General features: G+C 39.0%; 1 protein-coding gene across 4 annotated transcripts in view; it reads right to left on the reverse strand.

The window, feature by feature from the left end:
* Positions 1–25,201, reverse strand: part of HECW2 (HECT, C2 and WW domain containing E3 ubiquitin protein ligase 2) — a 192,688-nt gene that overhangs the window by 100,753 nt on the left and 66,734 nt on the right. For 3 of the 4 annotated variants that reach the window (XM_068686569.1, XM_068686568.1, XM_068686567.1), the window contains exon 2: positions 12,899–13,239. In XM_068686569.1, coding sequence (XP_068542670.1) covers positions 12,899–13,190 — 292 coding nt within the window. In that variant the 5' untranslated portion in view covers positions 13,191–13,239. Of the gene's footprint in view, positions 1–12,898; positions 13,240–25,201 lie in introns of those variants that run through there. The other variant, XM_068686570.1, reaches the window with a different exon arrangement.

The raw sequence follows: 25,201 nt of genomic DNA on the forward strand, positions 1-25,201 counted from the left end.
GATGTCTGAAATCATGACAGGAACAAGTGAAAAATCCATTTGCCACACAATAAAGCTTTCATGAAATAGTAGCTATTACAAAAATAGCCTTTGCCTCTCTCTGGATGTTTACATACTTGTGAAGCATGAAGTCTGTGATTCAAGCGTTTTGAGTATTCTCAGTCTTTATGTGGGGAAAAAAAGAAGTTTTCATTAACATTTTTCTATGCTATTGTCTGTGAGACATCAATTTAGCAGTGTGACAATCCTGCATAAATGCCTTTGGCTGGACACATACCAAGTGACAAAGCACACCCAGGTGCTCAGCTGGAAGAGGTGCTAAGCCTTTTTTCACTCGCGAGGCCTACTCGTTTCACTTGGGAAGCTCAGCCGGTCCTCACGAACGGCTCTTGGGGCAAGACAGCCTGGTCGCGGTGTGGCATCGACTGCCCCCAATATCCAGCAGTATTTCATTGTTTCAAAGCTCTTATCTCACAGAGGCAAATCTAGATACAATCGCCGTTCTCGTGAGGTAATTTCCCATTAGGGCTGATAGCTACAGTTGTGGATCTGCAGCCTCACACTGCCTCCTGCCACGCTCCGTCAAAGCTGCCGCTTAGTTGCACAGTCAGTCAGGTCGGCAACTTTCCAAAGGAAATCTATAGCCAAATTAGATGCAACACAACTACTCCAAAACTGGTGTTTTTGTTTGCTTGCCCCTCCCCCCCTTTTTTTTTTTTCTTTTTTTTCTTTTCTTTTTTTAAAAAAAGGAGAATGTGTTAGTTTTTTTCTAGGGCAAGGCAGATTCAGCTTGGTGATCGCCTTCATGTATTCTCCTGTTCAGCCTTCCCCTCACCTTACCACAGTATGATACCAAAAAAAAAAAAAAAAAAAAAAGAAATACAAAGGCAGAAGGAGAGACAGAGGATTAATGTATATGTAGACTCTATAATCCAACAGGAGCAGAAATAAAACATGTATGGAGCTGGAAGAAACAAAATCATTTCCCACTCCAAATTAACTCGTTGGTTTGTTCGCTTACAGAATCCACAATGTCATAAACCTAAAATCTGACAGAATTCCACAGATTCTTCCAAGAAAAGAAAGTGTGTGGAAAGAGCAAGACTTGGATCTGGAGAAACAAAACAAACTAAATAAAAGCCAGTGTATCCTTAAATAAATATATAAATAGGAATTTTCCCTGCCCACCTCCCCCAAAACTCTACGCATTCAAAAATTTGACACAGAAGGTTCCAGCCTTCTTCTATGCACTAACAAAGTTAAAAATCCAGCACTTTTTTTCCAGGTTATGTAGCATATTACTAGGAAGATAATTTTCAAAATGAAATTTCTCAACCTTTGTCTGAGCAAAACATTAACTGGCCTAGTGCTAAACAGTGATTCAGATTTCCGAAAAGTGAGTTTGTCCTGCTCCACTATTTTGAAACAAAATACTTCAGAGTCTTCTCATCTTTAAAACAAATCACAAAACTCACGTTTTAGTTAAATGTCATTTTTAGATGAATGCCCTTCATATTCAAATACCCCCCAAAAATCTTTCAATTGTTCACAGTGTCCAGAGTTTTCAACAAATAATCTACCTCAAAGTAACCAATGATTCATTCTAGCTAAACAGAAGACTGTTTTCTATTTGAAATTAAAATGGTATTTTATGATGAGGTTTGGATTAACTATGTCTAACTGCACAGCAGTCCTAAGTAAAAAGGCATTACCCAGGCAATAGCATCTTGATAATCTATTCTTCATTATCTCTCATGCAGCAGATGCAGAAGATTGAAAAAGGAGCTTGGAAGATTGCCCAGGATCTTTTCAATCCACTTTACCAAGAGAGAATTTAGAATTTCCAGGATAAATTAACTCCAGAGTAACGCATGGACAGTATAAACAGTATTATACTTGATAACAATGAGAAAAACTACTACTCTGTCTTCAGCACTGTCATGTCATTTTATAAGTAATAGGAATGACTTTTTCCCCCCCATATATTCCCCAGATCTTTCTCTTGACATGTATGCTTTAGCAGGTTTGTAACATGATGGATTACTTTTGTAGGGTAAGGTTTACCTCCTAAACAGAAAGGATGCCAACATAGTTCTTTCTAGTCTCAAATCCTTAATCTCATCTCACAAAGATCAGAGCAGAAGAAGCCAAACTCTACTCATAGCAAGTTACTAAATGGCTGTGCCGATTAATTTGGATAAGCTCAAAGCTAAAAGAAACACAAAGGTCTTGTTGCAATTCTTTAGAAGCGGTATCATTTTACCAGTGTGCCAAAAATCGGTCAATTATATTACAATTATCACTGGCTAAAAATAAAGGAGATAAATATCTCCGAAGTAAAAAGCTTCCTCTCTCCCAGTGTTAATATGCAATAGCCAAAAGTTCCGCAAAATTATGTAGGTTAATGATGGTACAGATTCATTAGTTTAAGTATCTTGAAAGCACCTACAGATAAAAATATTTCCACTATTATTTTACAATTCTTATGAGAGTGTTTTTAAGAACAGCAATTTCCCAGGGACTCCAGAAGCAAACCACAGAACCTCAAATTTAAATGCAACTGGAAACAAAGGCTCACCAGCTCAGCTACTCTCAGAAATATAAGTAAACCCAGAGCATAAATAAGTAATTACAAAAAGCACAGTCAGACTTGTACTCCTATTATAGCAGCCTACAGACCGCATCCCATCACACCCTCTCTGCTGGAGTCCCTGCTGAATGTCGCAGCCGAGCAGGTCCAGCAGTGACTTACAGCCCACAGGGACAGCTGCTCTCCTGGTTATAAGCCACTTGAGCTACCTCTGCTGCTCTCCCTCATCCAACTGAAAAAGCTAAATCAGCAGAGAGAGGCCATGCTCTTTGGAGAGTAAATTCCCTGATGGTTTACCTCCCAGCTCTACTGACTGGAAGAGCCGTACCAGTCCAAGGAAGGGAGCAGAACAAGACCGTGAGAGAAGGAAAAGGAGAAAGCAAGACCAAGGAGAAATCACATCTTCAGTCACTACTGCTGATGATGTGAGTTGTACTTCTCGATTATTTCATGAACAGTAAAAGGGGTTCCTGTAAATCACATTTATGTTGCTCTTATGTAAATCTCTACATTTTCCCCTCATAACCTGTACTTTGTATTGCATCACACACTGTTACCTCCGCTCAGTCCAAGGGGCAGTAAAGAGTAGCACTGAAGACAGTAATCCACACTAATCTCAAAAGTGGTAATTTGTATTGAACTGCTTGAGCAGAAGAGCAGCACATGCAATTAAGTGTGCTGTAATTAAGACTGGTTTCTAAAATCAAAATCTTATGTGATAATGATTCAAAATGTCTAGCCAAACGAACAACAAAAGCCATAGCTTGGTAAAATCCAACTAATGTCTAGAGGGTTGTGTTTGATTTTACTTGCAGGAAACAGATTGTTTTGTTTAAAAAAAAAGAAAAAAATTGAAAATACACTTTACATCCAATCACTCAAATATTTTAGAAGAACACATGAAAGAAATAGTGTTGTTGGCTTTATGATTAAGTACTACCCCATCAAAGATTAACAACACTGAAAATCTTACGCATTACTGACTTTGATGGCTTGTCGCATACCTATTCAGTACCTTGCAAACAACTGCCTGACTGCAAGTCTGATAAAATTCAGAGATGCATCTATGTTGAAAAAATGGTCATTGAATTTTCTCTCTCCCTGCAGGCTGCCATCTGCTGAACTATGTCATGCATGAAACTCTATACACAAATTAAGACTACAATGAGCATAGAAAGATGTTCCTTTTTTTAAGAGGCCATTATTGAATATTTATCTTAGTGACACTGGTACGTGCCTGGTATTGTGCTACAGCTTTCCACTGCGTGTATTTCATCTTATAAAGTCAAACCCATTTAGACTTAATTGGCTTCATATGCAAGAAAGCTTCCATGCTTGACAGTAAAGATGAAACATGGATTAAGGTCCTGATCCTGCAAGGCAAGGAATGCCTTCAATTCTTAGTTCTCTTCGTGAGCAACACCTGATCGGTCCAAGCTTTCAGTTAGAATCTGTCTAAAGTTATCCTGGTGTACAACTCCTCTCATGTAAAGCATATTTATAACCACCAGAATGCTTAAATCCTCCATGCAGAAAGAATTCATGGACCACTAGTGTTGATACAGTATTTGCTGATGAAAATTTCTAGTGGCAACTGAATAACAATGATCAGAGAATTATTGCCAGTGAAAAGCAGGAACTCAATTTCTAATCATACTTTCTGTAAGGAAATTAGGAACTGGTAACCTATGTCCATCAAGCCTCCTTCTGCATAGCGTTAAAGAGGGCTTGATGTTAACAGTGATGTGCAACAACAGATCAAGCTCAAACTGAATTCCCAAATACGTACTTTATGAATAAATAACACTTGTCCATTCCCTCTAAGACCTGATTATATGCAAGTTATTTTGAATATATTCTATAAAATTTCAGAATAACCTCCTTTACCTTCTCTGAATCCTTTATACTATAAATCTTGCTTCTTCCATGCAAAGTAATGAATTTCTGCAGCATTTTTTCCTCTTCTCCTTAGCACAATACATGGGAAACTACAATTACTTTTGTGGAAATTGTATGCTTTTTTGTTTTGCATTACTGCAGAATATAAAAGATTCATAAAGCCCAAGGCCAGCCCAGGAATGAGAAAGGCAATGAACCTACCTTTTTTTTTAAAAAAAAAAAACACAAACAACTGTCAAGGACTGCCAACATATTAGCGATGCAATGAATGATTAGTGGTTTGAAATACCCCAGAAGACTGAACAGTTGGACATTAACTTCAAATGACTGCTAGACAAAGGAGGCAGATCTTGTGAAGAGAGTCCGAGCAGATCTTGGAACAAAGCTCTAAGCATGGGATTTGCTAGCCAGAGAATTGGCTGCCCACCAGAGCGAGAGCGCTGGAGGCCAGGATGCTGCCAGGCGGAGAGACAGGAAACACTGCCAATGCAGGCATTTGGAAGCTTTGCTTGTCCCAAGGAGTAGACGCCAGCTAAGCACAGCCAGCCTGTGTTCTTACAGCACCTTCACCCCACACCAATGCTTCTCTGATGCCAGACACGTCTTGATGGGCTTTGCTAGGAAAGGAGGCCTACCAGGATCAACACCTGAGTAACTTCCTCCAGCTATAATTTAAAATTTTGCTTATCAGCATATATTAAGTGGTTTTATTAAACACATCTGCATATAAGCTGCTAGTTTCAGTGTCCTACTATGCATGTGTTTCACCTTTTCAAGGGATACCAGTTTTGATTACAGTGCTCACGTCCTTAACATACATACAAAACACTCAGCTTGTAACACTTCCCCATTAATTCAGATTCTTGGGGTCATTGATAAATCTGTGCAGATAAAGGAGCCAAGAACTTCATAAAAAATTTAAAGCAGGAATTCTAACACTGTGCATAATGCAAAACTAATCCATAATCTATTACTTACATGAAACAGATCCATAAATGAATTAATGCAACTACTTTCTCAGCACAGTTGTCAGTGACTTTGAATACATTTTCAAAATTGTTTTGAAAATACTGTATGGCATGTTGATTTGATGATAGAAAACAGCTCAGGAAGTGTCTTTAAACAGCAAAAACAAAACCTAGAATATTGTAGTGTGATATTTATGTCTGGAAGAAGTTCAAGCTGTGACAAAGTGTTGCCAGAACATCTAAACCTTACAGTTAATTGTGTTTTTAATTTTGAGATACCCCTGACCTCAAAACTAGACAAAAGTAGCTTCAGGGATGACTCTTTCAGCTGTGTTGTCAGCTTTCCACTGCAAAAGGTTTTGGCATGACAGCATTTATAATCCTTTGGATAGAAAGCAGTGTGCTTCCCACCCTGCCTTTTTGATGGCAAGTGGCTGTTCCAGCAGATGGGAAGTCAGCAAATATAAACGTTGGATAATGTAAAACGATATACATTTCTGAACTCATAATATTCCATTTTACCATAATGTTGCCTTGTGTTAGGGTGTCTTTTTATTTGTTTGGAAAAGGTGGGCTTTTTTTTTTTTTTTTTTTTTAAATCAGGGAATTATTTCCTTTCTCCTTAAAATATATATTGTGTATTTTAATGCATATCTGTGTATTTTTGTTTTATCAGTGTGTCTTAATAAGGTATCTGCTGCATGCAAGAAAAACACAGAGAAAGCACCTTCTATGTATTTCTTCTAACTTTTGCAGTAAAGAATGTAATGCACTGTTCACACAAAGAGCACAAAGCCAGGCTCCTGGAAGTCTACGCCAAAGCCTCTACCAAGGACCAAGCTGGGTAGGGACTGACTTCTACACAGAAAGTCATGCCCATGTTTTACAGATTTCAGCAACAGCCAACACTAGGAGTAATTGCAAAATATTACTGCTATGCAGAGTAAATAGCCACAAGAAATTAATAGTGCTGCTCAGATTTTCAGATAAAGTAATCATATTGCTAAAAACAGGAAGGAAAAAAAAGCAAGTAAGTAATCAGGTTTTTCCAGAAGATAATGAAGTTATTATTTTGTATGTATTCTATGATGGAAACCAGAGAAATCTTTTGAGGATAAAGTATCTTAAAATTTTATAATCTCTCTGTCTAATTTAAGCCACTACTGTAGATGTATTAAAGGCAGTTTACGTGAAAGCTTTTTTCTTTTTAATCTTGTCTGACATGTAATGGAAAGGCTCCAAACTTCACTACCCTAGGAGGCTTAGTATAAACCTAGATTTCATCTAAATTGCCCTATATAGCTCTGCATCAGGTTGTTTTTGTTTTGTTTTGTTTTGTTTGTTTGTGTGTGTGTGTGTGTGTGTGTGGTGGTTTTTTTGGTGTGTATCCATGCTGTAGGTAAAACAAAAAGTCAAGCAGCCTGTGAGAAGAAGATGAGGGGAATAAATATAATGACCTTTGGTAGCCAGCATTTGAAATGTGCTAAGGCTCTCTAGAATAAGGGCATGCATCTCATAATTAGAACTCCATAAATTAGGACAAAAATAGGCCAACCCAGGCAATTTGGCCATGGGAGTTAATCTATTTAAACCAAATGTAGGGTTTGTTTCTCTCTCCTGAGTTTTTATTCTTTATTCTGTACTTTCAGAATTCTTTATGGGACTTGTAGGCAACCCATAAAACTCATCAAGATTTGGCTTCACTCAGCATCCTGTGAGCCATGGCCGCTCCACCCTGGTACCTGCTTGGGCTGCAGACCCAGGTAGCTCTTGTTCTGCTCACCTTCTTTAAGAGGTCTCACTTCCCAAGAAAGTCCTGGTACACTGCTGCTACAACAACACGCAATGACAAGAAATCCTGGACAGGTTGCATTGGCTTATTGGAACTGAGCTACCATTTCTCCTTTTTGATTCTATCTAGGTCCAAGATTTTGCACAATCTTCCTCACTAAAAGGCCAATATTGGAAAAAAAAATAAAAATCACTGAAATTAATGTAAAGATTTAGACAAGAGTCCTAGCATGTCTACAATGAACATTCACACTCGCTGATCACTGTAGGGCACCTGTAAAACTCCAATAGCTTATATATTGTGTGGAACAAGTATTTGTAACAAACAAGCACAGAGCAAAAGCTGGGCCAGTACTGCACAAGGGAAACTTCACAGGGCTAGGAGGATGCAAGAGGTGTTTGCTAACTAGTGTAGTCTTCTACTGTTTCAAAAGGTGAAGAAAGTTTTCAGTCTAAATCCAACTGTGTTTAAAAAAAAAAAAAAAAAATAGAATTGGCCTCTTCTCATTAAGACAAACACTAGAAATTTACCTTTACTCTTCAGATTATTCACAGGTACAGTACCTCTGCTGAAAAGCTCCCCTCTGAATCTCATCCTGCCCTGTCACCTTCAATTGATAATCTTCACAACCAGTCCTCAGGAAGAAAGAAGCCCATTCCAAGCAAACTTAAAACTGAATTCAAAATGATAAACCTGTATTTTACATTCAACAATTTCAAGTTTCATGCAACCCTGCTTGATTTACCCCAAGAGAAGCCAATACTCAGAAATAACACTTCTCCGCTTTCACGTAGTCTCAGTGGGACGCCTTTCTGTGCTCCTACAGCTGCACTATCTACATTCTCCACAGATCACGCCTGTGGAGCTAAAAAGCTGCTTTAACAAAACTTCAAGGACAAGACTGTTCAAGAAGTGTTACTGACACTTTAAAGAGTTGAGGCAGTACAAAACCAGAAATAGTCAAGGAAAAAAAAAAAGAGACCTTCCTCCACAGAATACACCGTGTCCCTCGCATACACTTTTCTTCTGGTAATCCTTAGGAACACACTTGGAAAAGAGACCCTCTGTACACAACAGTCCCTCAACAAGATAACAGATCACATTTCTGCTATGCAAGGTGATAAAATGGGGGAAAATACACATATGGTACTAAAGCAGAAACCATCAAATTCACACTTGGATCTAAAAGCATTCCTTAAAATATAGAATTGTAGAGAAACTGAGCATGAGTTTGGCTATATAAAATTTTTCATGGTTAAGTTCAACTTCTTGTATTTAACTGAAGATCAAAAGTTACCGTGGAGGAGTATCCTGATGACACTATAGCGAACGAATTCCTAATAAAACGTGCATTATTTTCTACAAAATAGAATCTTTTAGGTTGGAAAAGACCTTTATGATCCCGTCCAACGATCCACCTAATGCTGCAAGTCCACCACCAAACCACATCCCTAAGTGCCATGTCCACATGTCTCTCAAACACCTCCAGGAATGGGGACTCCACCACGCACCTCCTTGGGCAGCCCATTCCACGGCCCAACCACCCTTTCTGGGAAGAAATTCTTCCTCACAACCAATCTAAACCTCCCCTGGTGCAACCCAAGACCATTTCCTCATGTTCTATCACCTGAGAAAAGAGGCCAGCACACCCCTCGATGCAGCCTCCTCTCTGGCAGTTGTAGAGGACGATGAGGCCTCCCCTCAGCCTCCTCTTCTCCAGAGGACACAACCCTAGTTCCCTCAGATTCTCCTCAGGTGTCTTGTTTTCTAGTCCCTTCACCAGTGTCATTGCTCTTCACTGTACATGCTCAAGCACCTCGATGTCCTTCTTCTAGTGAGGGGCCTAAAACTGAACACAGTACTTGAGGTGCAGCCTCACCAGAGCCGAATAAGGGGAGACAACCACTTCCCATCTCTATTTCCCTACTAGTTCTGATACATGCCAGGATGAAATTGGCCTTCCTAGCCACCTGGGCATACAAGCAATCATATTTTTTATTTCTGTCATACCTCCCCACCTTTTTCTTCACTTCCAATATGTATGGAAAAAAAGGCACTGAAAAAGAATATCAGTTCTTGAGGATAAAATGAGTCTGCCTTAGCCACCTTAGGCTTTCCTGTTTCTAAAAATAAAATAAAATTAAAAAAACTATTTTCATAAACATCTAACGGACCGACATTTTGCCAGAGCTGTATCACACTTTTTCTAAGCTCCATCTACTATTCCCCAGTGTAAGCTAATTAGCCATAAACCTCTACATATCACATAGTAGGAAAAACAGCGACTGGTTACTGACTTTCTTATGATCAGCTGTACCAACTGATGTACCTGAAAGAGTGATTTGTACAGTCTCTTAAAAAGAAAGGGATATAATAAGTTTGGTGAAATTCCTCATAAACCACTGCAATTTTAACCATGCGGTAAAACTTAGAAGAACAGAAATAACTGCTTTCTTATGATAGAAAATGAAAGTTAATTGAAGAGCAAATAATGAGAGAATTAATTGAATACATTCATGAGTGAAAAGCGAAGACAGCTTCCCAGCATGTCATTTTCAATTCTGTTTGTAATAGACGTTCTCCACAAAATTAATTTGAAGTGAAAATTTACCTGGATTGCTCCAGACCTTTGACAGATCTCTCTGTACTAAAACCTCAGCTCAGAAACGATGATTCATTTTTAGAATTTCTCCATCTGTTCATTTACAGAATTAACAACCACTCGCCCTTCCCAGTGATCCAGCTTTCATTATGAAAGCTAATTGTACAATCAACATAAAAGAAAAAGCCACTGAACTGGGCTTTTGGTTATGCAACGTGCTCTTTTTGTTTTGTTTTGTTGTTGTTTTTTTTGTGTGTGTGTGTGTGTGTATGCACTTTAGCTGTTGTGGGTTTTGTTTTGTTTGTTTTTAGTGAGGGCAAAATATTTGCCTTTTTCTATTCCTAGCTCCCTGAAAAAACACTGCTTTACTAGAAGATGTGCGGGGACACTGGAGGTACAGCTGGCACAGACCTGGAGCTGTCTCGTGTTAGTGACTGCACAAAATCTGTGCTGCTTTCAGCAGGCAGTGCCACAGGAGAGGAACTGCGTAAAGGAAATTGTTTCCATTTTAAAGAAAGACCAGAATGGATAACCTCAACCAAATACTTCAAAATTTTATTAATGCGTTTGGGAACAGAGCTTTTATTTTTAAATATATTCATCCACAAACATCTTTCTCCTAGGAAAATAAGTAGTGTCCGCACTTTCCAAAGTGTTAAATGGGAACTGGGGGTACAGCAATCATTACAAGGGACTGCAAATCCTGGATTATACCCTGCAGTATTTCTGACCAATTCATTTCTCCCTAAACTCCATGTGAAAGCTTGCAAAGCTGGTAAACTCTCAGAACCAAAGTCCACAGGAACAACTTCTAAAATACATGCACACTGCCCTACAACAAATAGCCTGTATCTTAGCTCCATATTTAGCTCCACAGCTTAGCAAGGTATATAAAAATATGCAAATGAAAGGCTTCTCACTATTTACATGTTTATTTACTTTTAAAGATGTTAGTTCAAAAAGTTTACTGGAAAAAAAAACACAAATCAAAGACAGATAAGAATGCCTATCAGACTGAACACGCCTTTATCTCTCTGTTGTGCAAAATGTGCAATTCCATCGCTCAGAATGAGGAAACCACAAGTCTTAAAGAAATCTACTCAGATCTATTTTACACTGAGTAACGAAACTCTCACCTATGCTGATAGACTTCAAGTGGCAGAGGAGAAGAAAGCTACATGCTGAAGGAGTTCTGAGACCTTTCGTTACTTAAAAAGAAAACAGGAAACCAGACACACATATCATACTCGGATATTACACAGTAGCATGATGGGGTTTCTAGACATAAGGACATTATTTGGCTATTCGTTATAGGATTATAAGAAGCTGTAGTAACTTAACTTTGTTTTGTGCTTTAGGGGCTTGAAAAACAGAAGGTAGAAACATTTTTAATCATGATAAAGTAGGATAAAATCATCAAAAAAATATTAGATTTTTATAGAAGTACGCTCTACTCCAGTATCTTGAATACCAATCTTGAAGTGCTATGAAGCTGATTAACCTAAAAATACCTGAAAAATTTTAACTTTTTCAGAGGAAACTCTCAGTGTAATTAAACTAAAATTTTTAAGCTTCATTTTAATGGTTTGTGTATTTTACAGCACAGACCGCACTTCAAGCTGCTAATGCTACTAGAAAGATCTGTGCCTTTTGATTATGGAGATGATTGATTTAGGTGGCTTAAACATTAGGACATAGTTTATTCCAGAAGCTTGTGAAGCTTTTCCAGTAGAGTTTTTACAACTAGTTATGCACTGAACAGCACAAGTCCTACTGTCTATTTTGTGGATCTTCAGTAAAGTTGGGGGGAAAAAAAAAAAAAAGCAAGAAAAAGAATAAGACCGGGAAATAGCGGCTCCACACCATGCAACATTAAGTGATGCAGCAACAGGATGTCTTGGAAAAAGCTGGCACAACAATTCTCTGTCCAAAATCCTATTGACTGATTTCACTGCAGTTAGCTCGGTCCCAGCACGGACACAATTCCAGGAGTCAGACCTGTTTCCACCCGTTTCTGCTCCACCTGCTTTTGGCAGGTTACACCAACAGTTTCTTTCTACATTAGCAATTAGATTCAGAAAAGCAGTGCTATTTTGAAACAGATCACCCAAACATCACAGTTACTGAGCAAAGGTTTAATTCAGAGAGCAATTTTAATGCACATGAACTGGATTCCTTGAAAAGGAGACCAAACCCCATGTGCCTGTACAGCTACCTACTAAATACACTCCAATTCCTAGTGGCATCATAAAGATTGTCCTTTGGACAGCTCCAAGCCACATGCACAGCAGGAATGTTTGGATCGCGGGACCTGATTAAACATAATACGGTGTAAAAACCTGAACCAAATATATTGCTGATGTCAGGGTTTTGGCACAAACTGCTTTGACCTACTGATCCACTCCTTTTAAGCCACACTCCTTACTAATGCACAAACTGCCCACAGGCCCTTGCCTGCTAGCTTAGAGTTCTTTTCTGCTCCCTCCTATGAAATATATGCTTCTATTTTCCTCTTGAACAGCACAAAAAAAGTAGAAAAATATTATTCAGAGGATTTCCATCTATAAGAATACTTCATAAACAGAAATTCTCACTCATTCAGAACGGATACAATTTCATTTCCACAAAATCAAAGAATTACACAAAATACCCTTTCACGGACATTAAGAATTTACTTGTCCAAAAAGCTGTATAAATATTGGACAGTAAGTATGCCAAGTTACATGATGAATACGGTACTCTACATTTTCCACTCTAAACCAGTTACCCGCAAAAGTGAACACGGAAATCATATGCACATTAGTTGTTTAAGGGGAATGTCCTCTAGTAAGACACTATGGAACCAGACCTATATTAATAATGTCTTCTCATAGCTCACTGCATTAAGAAAAGCAAAGTGCAATCCAAGGTAATTCTCTACAATCTTTCCCCGATTTTATCTTTAGATTAATGATGTAGTATGCCAGAATGCATATCTGAAAAGGAAAGATGAAGTAACAAAAAAAGCAAGAAACACACCGAATTATTACAACATGGTTCTGGCTTACCTATGTGATAAAGTCCAATCCAGTCAGTCGGATCAACTTCTTCTTTAATATCCCAGAAAATAATGAGGTTCTGAGACTGCCCCAAGGTGTATTCATACATGCTGGCTGTCAAACTAGATCTGCTATCTGAGGTCACTAAATCAGTGTCACTGTTGGCACGCTGCAAGTTCATGTTCTCAGCCATGGTGCCCTGAGATGCCAAACTCTGCAGATTCTCTGGGCTCAGAGTATACCGGAGCTGTGGGTTGCGACGTCGCACAAAAAGCAGATGTTCTCGCGCTGAACTGGCCATCTCTTCTGCACTTTTGTCAATTTATGTGAAAAAGTTGTTGTTCAGAGATCTATCATGAAGAACAGAAAAAGAAACTGTTGAAGTGCGACAGTAGGTTATTCAGTCAAACGTTAAACGCAGAGGTCTTAGTGCAAAAATATTTTAATTTAGGACAGTTCCTACAGAAACCTAGCATGGATTAGATCTTTTACTTCATTACTTTACCACTACAGCCACTTAAACTTCTATAAATAAAAAAGCATGAATCATTAGCAACAACATTCAGAGTTAACTACGTACCGTGAAATAACATTTATAGGCCAGAATGCAACAGAAAGCAAAGCATCCAAGATAGAATCTATGCATTGAATATTTAGAGTCAGAGAAGTGTTAAAGATATTAATAATGTTGGGCATATCACTTCAGTAGCAATACGGTATCACAGGCCGATGCTACTATAAAATTATTTTGTAAGGGTTTTATTATTGTTATTTTTAAGATACAAACATAGGTTCTGGGATTCTCTACATCAAACAAAAAACATCACATCACTGCCTGAGGTGCGTTAGAATACAGGTACATGTTTAATTAGTCCCAGTCAGTTTATATGTGAAGTTAGATTTTGTTCTTTTTTTTTCCCCACACATGATAAAGCACAGGCCTTATAAATTCAACATCTTTCTTCTAACCCTGAGTAGATCCTACGTGGTCTTCGCTGGAACATCAAGCTAATATCATACCATACCTTCACGTGCAAAACCTGCAACTCATTATCTGTAATTAGCGAATAAACGTACTACTATTTGAAAATAAGCCCTCATATTACTCACAACTTGAAATAAATCATCAGAAAGGAAGATAGAAACAGGAAAATATTAAAACAGAGGGAACAGCTTGCAGCAGGATAGAATCAGAGATGGGGAACCTCTTGGCATAGAAGGGGATATGGAAATTTCTGTCACTAAGTTACGTGTCTTTGACCAAAGCCGTTTGCCTTTTTCAAAATATGTCTAAATATACAAACAACCATATATAAGAAAGATGTGTGCATGTACACATACTAAAAAAAAAAAGTAAATGCAATATCTGTGTATTATTCTCAGGCTTTCTTTTTGGTGTCACAGCCTTCAGCTATCACACGCAGATACCTTTGTTGTCTTAAAATAACCTGAGCATTGTCAGACAGCACTGAATGTCAGCTGCTATAACAATCCTGGTTTCCAGCAAGTAAGCTTCTAATTTAGAATTAGGTAGAGCCCATAAGAAATAAATGGATTGCCTGGCCACTTCCAGAGCCTTCGAATTGTAATTAGACCTAGAATAAACTACTGCTATCAATCACACATCTGACAACTGGTTTATTAAAGACACCACTGCCTGTAGAGGTCAAAAGACATCTAGTAATTAAAAAAAAAAAAACACAACACCTAGAGCACTCTGAGATCCCAAGACTGTGATCAACAGAATTAAAAAAAAAAAAAAAGTCAACAGTTTTCTTTTCCTATTCATTCTTCTTTCTGCACATGACCCTTCAAAAACTGTTTCTTCCCTTCAATCCATTTCCCACCACTCATCTTGAATTTTCTTTTTAACATTTCAGTGTATGCACTCTTTCAATGTATCATAGAATCTTTTCCTTTTTTGCAAATTTTCTTTGATTTTTTTTGAAATATTAAAAAGAAATTCAAAAAATAAAGTTCAACTCAGCCAGTTGTATGCAATTCATCACACATTGCACATAGTTCAGCATCAAACATTGCAGAAAAGGAAATAAACAAAAATTGAGGTAAATAACTTTCTGCATCCAGAAGCGACATGGAGGTTACCATACTTACATCTTAAAATATGCAGGACAGTCTTTCCTGACATGACCATGCGTACACAAATGTTTTGGCTGCATACACCAAACATTTTATTTTTGGTGCTGGACGTCAGCAGGGTTCACTAATTCATTCTCTGTCGTGTTACTGGGTACTTTGCCTTTGACACCAACGTCAATGATGAACTTTGCATAACAAGCTCTCTTAAATGAAAGTCTGGAAGCTTCTTATTTCTCTGTGCAGCATCCTATTCTAGATTTGAAAATACTGGGAGACTTTGAGACCAGAAGTATAAATAAGGAATGTTCCCCAGTTGCCTTATGGCAATAACCCATGGAAGCCTACTGAGATCAATCAGCCCTTGCTTTCCAAACTCTGCAGGGAGGTGAGTCCCAGAGGACACCAACTTCCAAACAACGTTATGTGATTCTCCTTTTTTTTTTTTTCCTTTTTAGTTTCTTTCTTTCAGCATGTGCTGTTGCCCAGATCCTGTTAACAGCCACACACAGTGAAAAAGAGAGACCATTTGAGGTTAATTAACAGACTGACTGACAACGCACTAACAAGTTCATTTTCTTCTGTCCCCTATCACGAGTTTTACATTGTTTTGAACCCTTGCGTACAGTTGTTTTACAACAGTCAGGAAGAGTGCAAGTTAAAGACAAAGTTTTAAATAGGAGGAATGTAAAAGCATCTTTGAGCTGCAGAGCAGTACGTTGTACCCGTGGCAATGCTGACATTTGTTGGAACATATTGAAAATTTATATCCAGCAGATGGACAAACTCATCCATGTATAAGCACACATGGGAATTAACTTGTAGTAGCTATAACTATCCTGCACTTGGAGAGGCAAGAACAGCCTGAGAAAATTTTTTCTCCTTTCCGAGAGTCGATTTTCTTAAGTCTTAATTGTTATCATTTTGGTGAATCATGGGCACAATTACAATTTCTAAAGGTAAAGCAAAGAAGAACTCTACATGCTGAAAAGCTACTCCAATTCTACTTACAAATCTGGGAGTCTAAACAAGTCATGATTTAAACAATAATTCCAATAAATACTCTGTCTTAAAGCCATTGATGTCAATTTGCAAAGAACCAATTAAACTCCCATGTAAATGAGTTCCTATTACAGAAAAAATATTCAAAAAAATTCAGGACTCGCAGGCTTTTAGATTATTTTTTATATTCAGTGAAACAGGTTGCAAAGGGAACCCAGTACCACATAAAACTGCTACTTAGCAGCTCACAGTAAGCTGAGAGGTTCATTAAGGTGATCTGTAAAGAAATAAATATGACATTTGTGTTGTAAGAGAGGAAAAGATGATAGCTATAAAATCCAAGTCATGAGGAGTGATGGAAGAGAGAAAGAGCACCATTCATTTAATTATTTGCAGTCTGCAACTGAGATGAATGCCTTACACAGCGCTTTGCTGTCTGCAAAATGACTTGCTTATCTACCATTTGGTTAAGCCTGCTGTTAATAACAAAACTAATAGCACACTAACAGATACATCCTACCAGAGGCTGAAAGTAGGCATTATCCTCCCACCTTCACCTCCCGCTAAGCGCCAGTGAAACAGCGTTTGCATGCGGAGCACACCGTGCTGCCAGCACGCCTAATGGGCTCCCTGCACCTTCCCAGCCACGGCAGTGTGGGCACTCAGGCTGAGTGGGATCGGAGCAGGAGTTTCACTCCATGCTGGATCAAGTGTGCAAAGAATATTGTTCAATGCAAGCCAAAAAACTGAAATGGAATCTAAAGCATAGGAAAAATATAGGCACGTGAGAATTACTGGATAGCAACTTCAGCAAAGTATTTCAGTTGTAAAGTAAAACCGGTACCAAAGCAGCTTATCCATATCACAGGGTTTTATTTCTTCAGCACTTCACAAGAAGCTTAGAGAAAAATAGGACTGATTTTATTTTCATTTCTGACTGGCGCAAAATCGGGATTACTTTTTATCTAAATATACCTCTTAATTACTATTCACAGACACACCAGAACTGGGAAAAACAGAGTTTTAAAGGTTCCATATGATACACAAAATACAAGTAGAATAAATCCCTTTGACTTTAGTCTTCTTCACTAAAGGAGATTCCAAAGCAATGTCAAAGCATTTTTGACACAAACACTCTACAGTTTAAAAAAAAATACATGAATGAAAGTCTGGGAAATCCAGCACAGCCAAAAAAAGCATCCCGCCATACAAAGCAACACGGAGTTCACATGCTGCCCTGTTTATCTTACTCATAACCGTGATTCACTTCGTGTTTATGCAGCGATCTCTCATGTGCCTTACAGGTCTCGCTTGCTGCCTCTTCCCGCAGCATCTGCTGCAAACAGACTGCAGGGGCTGGCCCTGAGTGCCACAGCCGCCTGCTGCACCGCGGGACAAGGCTGGAGCTGCGAGCAGTGACCCAGGGTGCTGCTGAGGAAGCACCGATAAATGCATTTCGTCTGGGGCCTGGCTGCATGCCTCAGCCCTGAAACACCTCCCATCAGCAAGGATGGCTGATGGGGAAGAGGAGCGAGTGCTCCATGCACCGGCACCCCACGGGCAGGACACGTCCAGCCCAACCTGCCCCAAACAGTGCTTGGTGGCCCTCCCTGATGCCACTCACTTGCAGGGATGAGCAACCCACATAATCATGCCGGCAAGCAGAACGCACTGAGAACACAGAGAGCAGCAAACACGCTGGTTTCCCAGTCACGCGGTGTGTGGCATTGCCTTATGCCATACAAAGATTTCCAATTGCCACAACAGACATTTGAAGTAAAGGCCTCAAACTGACCAGCTTTGAGCTCATAGGGGCTGAAAATTAATTTTTATCTTGAATAAATTCAGAACTTCAGAGGCCTTCCTCCCAACAGAATTCAAAGCCAGCCTGTTTCGTGGCTGTAGCTCTTTCCAGCTGATATTTCCATTTGAAATATGCAGTACATCCCAAAACATCTATGCACAAATTTCCTTCTGATATTGGCTTTGACACCACTCTCCCACCCCAAAAATTCTGCACCGAGCACTTCAAACACCTGCCAGCAAGTTAAAATTCTCCATTTCAGATTTCTGAGAGTCTCATATCAGAGAAGGATACACACACACACTTCTTGCACAATAGCTTTTACAACATGTTTGGTGCTAATGTACTGAAGTATATTTAAAATGCTTATTTAAAATTTATATTTAAATCAATTACTTCAAATTGATACACTTTAACTAAACATCTTTCGTTTAGCAATCAGTGATGCGCATCCACCTCCAAAGCAAAGACCAAGCGCCTTCTTTCTGCTGGCTTGTAGTGAGATGCAGCTGCTGAACTTCCTCGCACTAGTGCTAACTTGTCAGTTCTTTAGTACTTTTTGTTTCCCTTTATATTGAAGCATTACTATTAGTACACATTTTTAGTGATTTTTAACATGGCAGATGTGGACGGATGGACCCCTACTGGTGACATTTACCTGCTATTTATTCAGAAAAATCATGGGTAGCTGATCTTGCCTGAGATAAAGGGAGGAGCTTAGTAGCTCTTTAAGTTTCCTTCCAGACCTGTTTTCTGGGACTTCTATGACTATCTGGAGACACATATTTGGTCTGGGAAAAAAAAAAAAAAAAAAAAAAAAAAAAAGCAAGCAAAGATGACACGAAGCATCTTTTTCTATACTGACAGAAATAAGAGAAAAGCTTCATCTTTCTGCCCAGAGGCCCATTTTCTTTCAGGATTTGTCATTCCTCCTGGAATATTTCCAAGAATTTCTGCTCATCACATTTCCTGTGATCCACACCATGGAATTTCTCTCAGAAGGTACTTTTTCACTGTCTGATCATTAGGAGTTTTCCTTGCTAGCTACTGTTTTATCAGATTCAAGGAAAGCTAACCCATTTGGATGCTCCCTATTCAGCCATTCCAAATAACAGCAAATGTAAAAATTGTCACAACATTCAAGTGCCAAGAAAGATCAGCCAGTCATGATCTCTGTTTTTTTTCCACTGTTTAGCAAGCAGAGGATAATACGGCCTTTTATTTCCATGACCATGGCTATAGTCTAAGTCTTCAAGATGATTTAGCATGTGAATTAATCAACCTGCATCCTGTAATAGAATTTTAGTGTTTTTCCAGCAGATCACGGTTTGATATTTCAAAAATATAGCCACCATAATATTACACAATTACAGTCCCAGCATATGAAGCAGAAAACTTATGAGAGCCTGCAGCTAAAATGTAATTAAACCTGTTCAATATTGCTGCATGGAATGCTGAATACACATTAGATCTGCATATTTTAAATAATAATAAATTATCCAGGTAAGCAATGTGAACAAGTCCAGTGACTGGTACATTAGAGGAATAAAAGAGCACTGTAAACCTACAGAATTTGTGATTGAAGTAAAAGAAAAAGAGATACGCTATAAACTTGAAAAATCACATTGTTATAACTCTGACACCGCTGTTTCGTTTTAATTACAAGGCTGTTAAAAATACCTCAGAGAGATGAGAAGGGAAAGATGCTTCTCTCTTTTCCCCAAGTTCTTCTAAACTTGGGCACACTGATAGTAAATTTGTATTCAATGATTTTCTTGAGTAGCCAGTTTGGGATATTTCTTTAATTTCTGGTGTTCTTTTTACAAAACAGAATATATTCAAAATGATAGGAAACTATCATCATAACCCTTAAAAACTGACACATAACTTAAATCCAATTTAAATGACCTTTAATTGCCTTTTTTAATGGAGTTAACTTCAAATTTAATTCAACTTTATGTTAATTGGATAGTAACCATCCAGAAATTGTTGTATCCAGAAGATCAAACAGATTAAGTTAAATTCAGAAACATGTTATTTTTCTGCTTATCTGCTTATTTTTTCCTCTAACAAAGCCCCTAGCCTTCCATAATATGACAATTACTGGATACTTTTAAAAGCAGCTTATAGCCCAAAGCAATGATGATGAAAGAACTGACTTCTGGAAACTGTATTCAAGTATTTTAAGGTAATAGTAAAAATTAATGTACTGAAATTTGACAGTGATTGATAATTCCATACAGAAGAGAGGGGTAAGGGAGGCGGGGTGGAAGAGAGGGAAGGGGGAAGAAAAGGGGAAGCAAAGAGCACATGCACACTCTTGTCTCCTTTGGACTCAGATCTGGTGACTCAGCTCAGATGTTAAACATCAGCTCCGATTACAAAACCACCACATAATATAGACTGGCTGAAAATCTTCCCTAAGGTAAAAAGCATATAGTTCAGCATAAATATGCATTTTTAAAAACAGTCTATGCAGAGCGTTACACAGCCAGAGAATAGCTCAGTTAATTCAGAATGTAACAGAGTATCTGAGACCTTTCCAATGCATTTCCACGCAGTTTGTTGGGAAAGCTGCTCCTATATACTTGTGTATCTAGCAGGAAACAACTATTTGGCGCTCTCATTACCTTAGCTGCTTGAGTAAGGCTTACACCTTCCACCCACCAGCTGCGAGCTCCTTCCATCAGTGAGTTCTTCCTCGAGCACATTACGGAGATCCAGCTGTTGGTAGGCTTTGGTGCATGGTGTCTGACGGGTGGACACAGCGTGCCAAGGAGCGCAGGAGGCACTGCTGTGCTCTCGGTCTGACTGGGGGTATCGGCTCTCACACAAACGTCAGCATGGAGCTGGCTGGTACGCAGATCTGGCCACTGCTCAGATCAGTAAAAGGTCATGAATCTGCATCCAGAGACTAGCATTCAGAAGTGATATAGCTTGCTGGAGGCTTTTCTAATTTTCTGGGTTTAAAGGCTAAATTTGTTGTGGCCACTACTCGAGCCTTGCCCTTATTCAAGCAAACCCAATACATTACAGCACGAGATCCAAGACAAGACTTGAATCTTAGTACCAGAGAAGTACTCCCAAACAGCCATGACGGTGATACCTGTAAAATGGTCATTGTTCATAAAGGAACACAACAGTTTTCAACAGTTTCTTAAATCAAGTCCTTCTCCAAGTAAAAAGCTTCAATCTTAGCTCTTGGCAGCATACGCACAGTTACACTGGTTTGGGGGTGTGCTCACTGACACACTCGCTGTGCTGCTGTCCCCACAGCTAAAGGGACCCTAAAGCATTTCAAGTTAACTCAGCCTGGCCAAGCACAGTGTTCAGTAAAGAAGGCTCAGAAAACCTGTCTGAATTTACACTGAGGAGATTATGGAGAATTCATACAATCCTTTCTGCTGTGGCTGCCAGGCTGTGACCTCCAGCTGATCTGCAGATGTATCTTTGTCTTGCTCCGCGGATACACAAGAGGATATCCAGGGCCTAAAAGTCATCCCTGCCTTTCACCTGAGGTAGCAATACAAAAGCTGCACACAGATTTAAGTAAAAAGTACCTGATATACTCCTTTCCTCTAGACTATTTACATAAAAAAACAACAAAATGTGACTGGAAATGTCAGTACAGTCACACAGCCAAGAGGCTATGTTGAGAAGGCATTACACAGCCCCTCAGCCTCCTCCTGCAGTGGAAGCCATTCTAACCAAGTTTATTTCTTTCACTAATCTTGTCTGGAGCACAACCCCTTAAAGAGTTGCCAGTCAAAAATTAGGTGAGATTGGAGGCACAGATGTGTAGCTATCAAACCCAGCGTATTACCAAGCTATGTCCTTGGGTAATTCGCCCTACAATATTACTCTAGGGAAATTTAAACTCAGAATCCCCACTGCCACTGATTTGATCTTCAGTATTCATGACACTGATCTATCCATTGCTAGCTGCTGTTGATCGGTTGTCCTGAACAATTTCCCTTCAAGTACTGATGCAGTTGCTCTCAGTTTAGCTGTCTGACATCAGGTCACACAATCCACCCCAAATACAGTCCCCTTTAAAAGTCTACAGCAGAAAGACTTCATAGTCTCTGTGAGAAGGTACTTTGCCACAGGATGAGGAAATGTGAACATAATTATCCTCTGAATAAAATACTCATTCTTACATATGTGAAAGCTTGTGAGAACATAATTTCATGAAAAACTGGGCACCTGTTTAACTCCCTCCTGTCTTTAGGACTTCTGGAGCACTATCAGTACCAGCCCAGAGTTCCCAATCCATATTCGTTCTCCCCAGGCTATTTTTTCCACCACAAGGCATAGTAAAGACCAAAACACTAAACTTTTACAGAAAAGAACAAGTCAGCATGTGTCTGCCCAGAAGAAAGTATAAAATGCCAAAAGGCCTGACAAGCAGCAAAGAAAAACTGTGTTGCTTTGAAAAGGAAAGGAAAATTGCCAGACAATTCAAAAAGCCATTTATAAAGCAATGTGCTTGACAGAAAGAGAAGTAGCACAATTATTTACTACTGAGTATCGGAGCAGTTCTGCAGCTTCATTCCAAGTGTCACACCCATAAAGGGCAGCCGTATTTTAGCTGTGCTTCCAAGAGCCTGATTCAAGTACTTGCTTGGCAGTTATTAAAATATAGGATACATACTATGCAAAATGTGATTTTAGATAAATGTTTTAATTCACTTTTAAGCTTGAAAACCATTCTAAACTGATGGGAATCCCTGAAATGTAAAACAAATTTGAATTAATATTGTTGGTTCCACCCATGCAAACCCAAAACAATCCTTCCCCTTGTCATGCCCATATAAGCTCAGCTGTCTGCCACATAAAGTAGATTTCATTCACTGAAATGGTACCAAGCAAAACAGGTTGACTTTTCACACTCAGAGATTCCCATGTTATCAGGAAACACAGGAATGCTTTGTCCTTTTTGAAGTGGCACACCCCTTCAGTTCATCATGTCATTTATTCATTTTTGCTACAGTGGGGATATTGTCAGCTTGAAAAATGGCATTTCTGTGTGTAAAACATGTTCACTGACTTCAAATTGAAGAATTCCATTACTGAAACATGCTAGCAGACTGGAAATAGAATACAGATAGACTGTCTATGGAAAAATTATATCCCTGGTTCGCCATGTCCAAGAAGTTCCAGCCTGGCACCCTGATCAGTGGGTGGAACGGGACATATCTGAAAGAGACTCAGTTGGTCCCCTTAAAGAGGAAAGAAAAATTAAAACCAAACAAACGCTTCATGTACCTGAGTCCTGCAGATAAACTATCAACACAATCAGCAGAGCAAGAAAAGAGGAAACAATTGTTTCAAGGAAACTGTTGCTGCAATGAATTTAAATGTTGCTGCACTGAATTTAAACTGCCCATCAACATACATTTAAATTTCTCTTCTCCTGCCCCTTTTACCCTTCTGGTATTTCAACGAAAAGCATTTTCCCACTTTTACTCTCCCCAAGAAGGGCTACATTTCATAAAGATTTTAGGACACTCTTTGGCTGAAACACAGTTCAAACGCTTCTGTTTGCCTACAGTTTCATGGAACTTTTTGCCTGACAACACAGGAATCAACTACTGAAGATCTCCTGGGACTTGCAGCAGGAGAACTGTTAGCCAAGCCACACAAAGGCAGTGTCCTTTGCTTGCTGACTGTGCAGCTGTGTGTCTTTAAGGAGCAGGTGCCAATAGCAAAACCTTTTCAATCTTATTGCCTTTTGCATAACAGTACTCCTAGACTCAATGGAATTTCTTTTAATCAGCTTTTTTCATTACCTGTTTTCATAGGACTTCAAGATGCATTGAAACTTGCAGCTAAAAGCGAACAATCCCACCACATACGTGTTCTTTTTACAGGTTACAGAGCACTGCCACAGGAACCAATGCTGCTGAAGTGCAATACTGACTATGCTCAGTGTATCAAGTTACAAATCCTGCAGAGAACTTAACAGCTGTGAACGTAATCTTTGCGGATGGAAAGCCCTAAAGATTTACTCCTCCAGTCAACTTACCAGTCCTACACTCCTTTAAACTGTTTCCTTGTGAGCTGTGGAAAAGAGCCTCCAGTAATGAAGGTGTCTGTCTGCAGCCTGTTTGTCCGTGTTATGCACTGATGCTCATCTGCTGCTGCAACGAGAAAGTCCGTGGGGAGGTTCACCAAGGTGCTGATGATCTTGCCCTCTTATCCTTACAGGATGCATCGCTTTTAATATTCAAAAGATGCTGAGTTTATAAAACAAACCAGTCCTATAAATAAGAAGACAACCTAACAGCAATTCTCAGGTTGTCTTTTGCAAAGCAGAAAATAGTGGCATGCAAACATTTCCCGATCTAACAAATCGTCTTATAGAAATACAAATGGCAGTTTCATACCCTACTCGAAAAACATATTCTCCCCAGGAACATATTAGCTCAGAATTTCATGCTTGAACGCTGCAACAGAATTATTATGCACCAACTGCTTTACTATCTTACTGAAAGCACTACTTAACCAGCTGAAATGTTTGCTTAAAACTGTTTAATTCAATACGTATAGTACTTCAGTTTTACTAAAAAATAAGTCAGATTGGTCTAGTTACTCTGAGTTGGACTAACACTATTCCACAACTGTGCAAGTCAGATAGATTAATTTCCAATGAAAGGTTATTAACTGAAGGTGCCTGCATTTATTACACTGTAGCATGGACATTCAGTCATTCTCTGTGCCATACTGAGCCTCTGTCTGCTTAATGCTGAACAACTGCAGAGCAATTGCTGATGCTGATTGCTGATGTTGGCAGAGGTGGGGACCACAGTTCCACAGAGCAGCTGAAAGCACAGCCTTCAAAGAGAGGACTGGAAGGGAAAAGTGATGTGGATAGGAAAAAAGTTTTCACTATTTAACAGTTTACTGACTTACAGTTCGCAATTCATAATCACACACCTGAGAAGCAAAAAATAGTTCAGAGTCCTAAGGCATTCCACAATGACAAAATGATACTCCTGTAGTAACCCCATAGACCACCATCACCTGCAGGTGTAACCCAGTACGCATTTGTCCAGCTCTGGTCTGTGCTCAGCGCAAAAAAATTACTTGAGCTAGAACACAGACCATTAGGAAGATGGAAATACAAATACTATCATGCTTTCTCCCCCTGTGAATACACATTACAATACATTATTTAGTTCAGTAGTTTCTGTTCTTGGAGGATTAGTGATGCTTTGCTCACTTTCTGCACTAAATGAAACAGAAAACCTTCCAAATCTAAATGAACAAGTAATGAAAAGACAATAATACAAAGCGTGCTATATAAAGATGAGGCCTATTATGAATTAATACTTTTATTATTAAATATGCACAAGGTTTTAATAAGTAGAGCTAAAAATAGTGACATGCATCAGAGGATTTCTACA

The sequence above is a fragment of the Anas acuta genome, chromosome 6 (assembly GCF_963932015.1).
Source record: "Anas acuta chromosome 6, bAnaAcu1.1, whole genome shotgun sequence".
Lineage (NCBI taxonomy): Eukaryota > Metazoa > Chordata > Aves > Anseriformes > Anatidae > Anas > Anas acuta.